This window comes from Colobus angolensis, unplaced genomic scaffold (genome assembly GCF_000951035.1).
Source record: "Colobus angolensis palliatus isolate OR3802 unplaced genomic scaffold, Cang.pa_1.0 Scaffold350, whole genome shotgun sequence".
Taxonomy (NCBI): domain Eukaryota; kingdom Metazoa; phylum Chordata; class Mammalia; order Primates; family Cercopithecidae; genus Colobus; species Colobus angolensis.
In genome coordinates this window covers 110,293-117,008 of record NW_012116822.1, presented here as the reverse complement: position 1 = coordinate 117,008, position 6,716 = coordinate 110,293, and the positions used below count along the sequence as shown (strand labels likewise).

The window sequence follows — 6,716 nt, the reverse complement described above, 5'->3', positions numbered from 1 at the left end:
CGATCTCCTGACCTCGTGATCCGCCCGTCTCAGCCTCCCAAAGTGCTGGGATTACAGGCTTGAGCCACCGCGCCCGGCCGAGACTCTTAAAGAAACTACTCTAGGCTTCAGGACAAAATCCAGATCCCTTAGCAGCAAGGCCTTCCAGACTAGGGCTCCTTGCCCCTCAGGGGTTTCACTCCCTAACAGTCCCTCCAAGCTATCCCTCCCTAACCTCTGCACCTACGCTGATCCCTCTGCCTGGAACGCCCTTCCTTTAACTACTTGACCTTTACTTTTCAACCCATGAGGCTAGCCACCAAAATTAGAATCTTCCACAGGCCAAACCCTCTAGTGGGTGGTGAGAATGCAACACTTAGCAGAAACAGAGCAGTCCTTGTGAGGAGACTCCTGAGGGGTAAGAAGGACCAGTATATACACTATGAAAGCATGAAACACACCTGGTCTAGACCTGAGGGTCCCAGAGGCTTCCCTGAACAGGCAACCTAAGCTGAGACCCCAAGGAAGCTTGGATTGAACTGAGAGGGTTGGGGAGGGATGTGATGGGCCTCCCAGGCAGAACAATGTGTGTTCTGTGTGGGAGAGAACTAATGAGTTTGGAGGAAGACGGGAGGGCCTGTGTGGCCACAAAACACAAGAGTATGGGACATGCCAGAGGAAGCCACACTGATTTTGCAGGGAGGCAGTAAAGATTTTGGTCATCATCTTAAAAGTACGTGGGAAAGCCTCCTGTCCAGAGTTTTAGCTGGCAGTCAGTAGGCCCTCTGGTCCTGGCCACGCACCTTTCCCTCAGCCTCACCTCAGCATTCAAGGGAAAACCTGCCACCCTGCAAGCCCTCCAGGGTCTGGAATGCTGGCAGGAGGGGATAGATAGATGCCTCTGCTCCTGGAGAAAAGGGCCTCTGGCAGGGAAGCCTGAGAGGTTCGTTCCAACTGTACAGGTCCTGTGGACTACTCTCAGAAAAGGAATGGTGAGATGGACTTTCATAGAAGAGCCTCTCCAATTTCTCCTTGGGCTTTTTTTTTTTTTTTTTTTGAGACAAGAGTCTCGCTCTGTCGCCCAGGCTGGAGTGCGGTGGCGCGATCTCGGCTCACTGCAAGCTCCGCCTCCTGAGTTCACGTCATTCTCCTGCCTCAGCCTCCCGAGTAGCTGGGACTACAGGCGCCCGCCTCCACGCCCGGCTAATTTTTTTTTTTTTTGTATTTTTAGTAGAGACAGGGTTTCACCGTGTTAGCCAGGATGGTCTCGATCTCCTGATCTCGTGATCCTCCCGCCTCGTCCTCCCAAAGTGCTGGGATTACAGGCCTGAGCCACCGCGCCCGGCCTCTCCCTTGGGACTCTTACCTTGTGTGGAATGAAAGTGGTGCCTCTGGGGTCCCAGACGCGGGGGAGAGGAGGCAGCCCAGGGGCTTGGAGAACTGGTGAGACCCAGAGGAACGGTGAACCCAGTCAGGAAGGGTCTTTCCGGCCGGGCGCGGTGGCTCAAGCCTGTAATCCCAGCACTTTGGGAGGCCGAGACGGGCGGATCACGAGGTCAGGAGATCGAGACCACCCTGGCTAACACAGTGAAACCCCGTCTCTACTAAAAACTACAAAAAACTAGCCGGGCGAGGTGGCGGCGCCTGTAGTCCCAGCTGCCTGGGAGGCTGAGGCAGGAGAATGGCGTGAACCCGGGAGGCGGAGCTTGCAGTGAGCTGAGATCCGGCCACAGCACTCCAGCCTGGGTGACAGAGCGAGACTCCGTCTCAAAAAAAAAAAAAAAAAAGGAAGGGTCTTTCCAACAGGGCCTGGGCCAGCCTCGGGGTCTTCCCAAAAAGGCAGGCGGGGGCCTCCAGCAAGCTTCCCACCTCTGTGAGGCTGGAGAAGAGGCCCCCTGGATGAGAAGGAAGAGGCCGGCAGGCCCGGCGGGCGCAGGCACAGGTAGACTTCTGGTGGGAAGAGCATGATTGACTCAGCCTCCTCCAGCGGCTGCAGCACGTCCCTCCGCTAGAAGGGGCCAGGCTCCCTTTGCCGACCCAGAGTCAACCCAGCGATTCCTCCTGGAGAGGCGTGGGCCCCGGCCCCAGCCCCAGCCCAGAGTGCATGCCTAGGCCGGGAGCTGGGCGAGGACGGGGCACAGCCACAGCTGGGTGCCCAACGGGAAAGGCGGCCGTTCCCCCTCAAGCTACACCTGAAGGGGTCCCCAGGGTCGAGGCCACGTCTCCTTCGCCTCAGGGCTGAACTTCAGTGATCACCGTGGCCTGCGGGCATCCCCTGGGAGGGACGGAGGGGGTTGGAGGAAAACTCCGAAGAGAAAGGCCGAATCCTGCAGGGTCTGGTCGTCGGAAAGCCGCCTCCCTCTCCGCGGGCTGGCATCGCCATCGGGGTCCACACGGGCTCTAAGACAAAACCCCAATCTCCCTCAAGGCCCCATAGGAGGGGTGCTGCCAGAGTCGCCTATTTTTAGTGCAAGAGAACCGGGCCGGGAGAGGCCAGCAGGAGTCTGGAGCATTCCTGAGGTCTCGGCCCGGGTCTCGCGAGGCAGGGAAAGAGGGCAGCCCTGGGGCGGAGCTGGAAAGGGGGCGGGGCAGGGTGGGGTTGGGCGTGGCAACCTCCCGCTTCCGGGACAGGGATCCGCGGCGCGGAAAGGTATTTTTCTTGGGCGTGGGTCCGAGACCTGCAGCGAGGTTCGTGTTAAACCTGGACTCCCTGTGGAACGTTCAAGAAAAAGAACCGAATGAGGTTTCTCGAAAGGAAAAAAGAATGTGACAGTGTAATCTAGTGCTACTCCTCGGCGTTTTAGGGCCCCAACCCGGGAACCCCTCGCTCCGCGAATCTCAGTCCACAGCGGGAGGCGGGTGTGGTCGTTCACCTATTTGCGCCCGAGGGCTCAGGGAGGCGCTGGCGTGACCCGAGTCGGGGGCAGCAAGCTGGTTAGCGGGTGGGTGAACGTAGGGGTCTTCCACGACCACCACAGAAACAAAACACCTGGGTCGGGATTGAGTCCTGTATTGGAAAAGCGAAAGAACAGTCAGCTGGGGGTGCTAAGAAGGCAGGTGATGTACAAACCTGGAGCCTTAGGATGGTCCGCAGGCTGCGGAGGAGCCTAAGAGAGACTGCGGCGGAAGGCAGGGGAATCTGCCATGGACCAGTTGAGCAAGCTGTTTCAGGGAGGGATCCAGGCCTCTGCACACCTGGGTGTGTACAGCCTGCGGCAGCTCTGCCACCGTCCCTCACCTGTCTTCTGCCTTTACGCAGGCTTTCTAGCAGACGTTGCCAAGGTTCTTCTCCAGGCCTTCAAGGCCGTAGGTTAACGGGGCCCCCATTTCACTGCTCTGTCCTCAGCCCCTCCACACTCCAGCTCAGTACGTTGGCACTAACTCTTCCCTCCGATTGAAACATTCTTTCCCTACATGACGTCCCTCCACAGGAACATTATTCTCCCGTATACCCACAGTGCTCTCTCCGTGTATCTGGTCCAATGTTCTCCCCTCTTCGCATACCGCCGGAAGTAAGCTGCAAATAAACCAGGGTCCCCCGTCTGTCTTGTTCACAGCTTTGTCCCCAAGACCTAAAATAAAGCCTGGTACCCAAGAGGTGCTCACTAAGTTTCACAACATTTACTCTGCCAGACGTTGTTCAGGGCGCTTAATTTGCTGCTTTACTTTCCACACCACCATGTAATGTAGATACTAATACTATTTCCAATCTCATTTCACAGATGAGAAACAAAAGTTGATAGATGTCACAAATAGAAAAGTGACATCTTTATTTTGCATAGATGTTGGTGGCTGCTATCATCCTGATCTGTCCCCCTGTTTAAAACTACTTGAAGAGACACGGTGCCCAATACTGTCTCTTATAGTCAGATGTGAGAGAATGAGAGTCATTAGTTGTTTAAATTCCTGAGGTAGAGCAGAAGGCAGAAGTACAGCTAGGTATCCGTGTTCCACCGCTTCCCTGTCTGGGCACGTCCTTCAGGGTGCAACTGGACCCCCAGACGCCTGGGCTTTTGTGTGCAGTGACTGGGCCCAGAGAGAGCTTTCCAGTGGATGTCCCCAGAAGTCAGAACTTTAAGGTCCTCCTTTGGGCGTTTCCGTTTCTGCGAGAGCTTCCCTTGTTCTGACCTAGGCAGGAATGGATTGGCAGTCTAGCAACACACAGGGCAATTTTTACCTTATTATTTTATTGTATGTATGTATTTATTTATTTGAGTCAGAGTCTGGCTCTACTGTCCAGGCTGGAGTGCAGTGGCCGGATCTCGATTCACTGCAACTTCCGCCTCCCAGTTTCAAAGGATTCTCCTGCCTCAGCCTCCCGAGTAGCTGGGATTACAGGCACCCGCCACCACGCCTGGCTAATTTTATTTTTATTTATTTATTTATTTATTGGAAAGAGGTTGCATCATGTTGGCCAGGCTAGTCTCGAACTCCTGACCTGAAGTGATCCACCCGCCTCGGCCTCCCAAAGTGGTAGGATTACAGGCACGAGCCACTGCGCCCGGCAGAAAGAGACCAATTTTTAGTACATCCAGAGTAACCCTCTCCTGCCTTAGTCCAGCCTGGACTAAGTCCTTCCGGAGTTGGTGTGCATCAGAACAAAAACCTCTTGAGGGGAGGACGGTCCCGCGGAAGCACAGTTTTAAAGTTTATTTTTAAAATTTTAATGCCATACTTTTTTAAATTGCCCATCGTTATCCACGATAGTGAACTGAAAATTAAGCTCTCCTGTGGTTGCCCCGTCAACCCTCCCCGCACCAAGTGGAACAGGCGGAGCTCGAGCTATGCCACATAGGGGCGGGGAAGCCGTCAGGGGGTCCTCATGGGAATGTGCTGTACACTTCACCTCTTCCGCTTCTCGCTCTACATCGTCCCTGAGAAGCCTTTTTAAACACTTGAATGTGCTTGTTTCAGAATGTATTTGTAAAGCGCTGTCAGATTATGTTGTACGGAAGTGGGGACTGTGATGCCGTGCAATTTCCCTTTGCCTTTTGCATTACATGGCGCCGCCATCTTGAGCAGAAGTGTATCATGGGGCTCGCCATTTTACTTGGTCGATCGCGTATTTCCGGTTCCGGCAGGGGGCTTCCTTTTCTCTTTCACTGCAAGGCGGCTGCGGGAGCGGTTGTGCTGCTCTTTTCTCGGAGCCATCCAGTGCCATCCTCGTCGCTGCAGCGACACACGCTCTTGCCGCCGCCATGACTGAGCAGATGACCCTTCGTGGCACCCTCAAGGGCCACAACGGCTGGGTAACCCAGATCGCTACTACTCCGCAGTTCCCGGACATGATCCTGTCCGCCTCTCGAGGTACGGACTAAGGTAGATTTCAGGACCCGAGATTGCAGGGCTGGGTGATTCCGCGTGTCGTCGGGCAGGCCGGTGGCGCGCGAGCTGTCGGGCACTGACAAACTTCTGCCCCACTGTGATTTGAGGCGTGCGGACGCGAGCCCAGGCCTCAGCCCGAGCGAACCACATTGCAGATGAGGACCTAGACGTAGAGCGGCTCGTGGCTGTTAGGGTTGGAGAGTTGTAAACTTTTAAAATATCTTTTGCCTTTCCCTTCGTAGTGTGGCCGGGGGCTACGGGCCGAGCGGGGCGGTGATGACCCCAACATGCCATCTGAGTCTCGGTGCTGAAATCCAGAGGCTGTTTCTGAGCTGCCGCCCGGCCCAAGGCTCGTGGGGAGGCAGGTGGATTCCAGAGGACCTCGTGGCTCTAGTCTCGGCCTACTTTTTCTGCCCCTGGGTCTCTCCTCCTCGTCCCTATCCCTGTGTGCCTGACTGCGTTTAGACAACTTCTTGTGCTTCCTCTTGGCTCTTACATTGTTAAGAATTGTTTGATTCTTGAATCATGTCTGGCTGTTAATCGTAAAATTTGTTGAGTGGGACAGGTTTCAGTAAAAGTATCCAATCCTGTAGCGCCTAAAGTGGCTTTTCCACCATTCATTACTACATTTCTGTCGGCCCTCAGAGGGAGGCATGGGAGGCCCCAGCTACTCTACAGCCACAAACTGTAGTGCATTCGTGGTGAGAAGAGAGAAGATACGTGGTGGCTGTTGAGTTCGTCTGAGTTTCAGGAAAGGGTGTCTGTAATTTCTGGCACCTAAGTTCTCAGGATACAGACCGGGCGCGGTGGCTCACGCCTATAATCCCAGCACTTTGGGAGGCAGAGGCAGGCGGATCACCTTAGGTCAGGAGTTCAAAACTAGCCTGGCCAATGGTGAAACCCCATCTCTAGTTAAAAAAAAAAAAAAAAAATTAGCCAGGCGTGCTGGGGGCTGCCTGTAATTCCAGCTACTCGGGAGGCTGAGGCAGGAGAATTGCTTGAACACGGGAGGTGGAGGTTGCAGTGAGCCGAGATAATGCCATTGCACTCCAGCCTGGGTGACAGAGTGAGACTCCATCTTAAAAAAAAAAAAAAAAAAAGTTATCACGGTACAGTTTAGCTCTGCTTGCGTTTTTAGTCTGGAAGAGAGCCACTCAGTCCTGGCCTGTAACTGCTCTTGTAGTCTGTCCTTCCATCCCTCTTTAAGCGTCCTTAGTTGTTAACTCACTCATGACCTTGACACTTAGTGAATTATCCAGTGTGTTAACAAACTGGCTGCGGGTTCCTCACTGGTTTTTCTTCTGTTTTGCCGCCTTTAGATAAGACCATCATCATGTGGAAACTGACCAGGGATGAGACCAACTATGGAATTCCACAGCGTGCTCTGCGGGGTCACTCCCACTTTGTTAGTG

General features: G+C 54.5%; 1 protein-coding gene across 1 annotated transcript in view; it reads left to right on the top strand.

Annotated features, from left to right (window-relative positions):
* Nucleotides 1-4,770: 4,770 nt before the first annotated feature.
* The window catches only part of GNB2L1 (guanine nucleotide binding protein (G protein), beta polypeptide 2-like 1), a 7,149-nt gene continuing 5,203 nt past the window's right edge, over nucleotides 4,771-6,716 (top strand). The window contains 3 exon segments of the mRNA XM_011952921.1: nucleotides 4,771-5,067; nucleotides 5,069-5,286; nucleotides 6,624-6,715. Coding sequence (XP_011808311.1) covers nucleotides 4,946-5,067; nucleotides 5,069-5,286; nucleotides 6,624-6,715 — 432 coding nt within the window. The 5' untranslated portion in view covers nucleotides 4,771-4,945.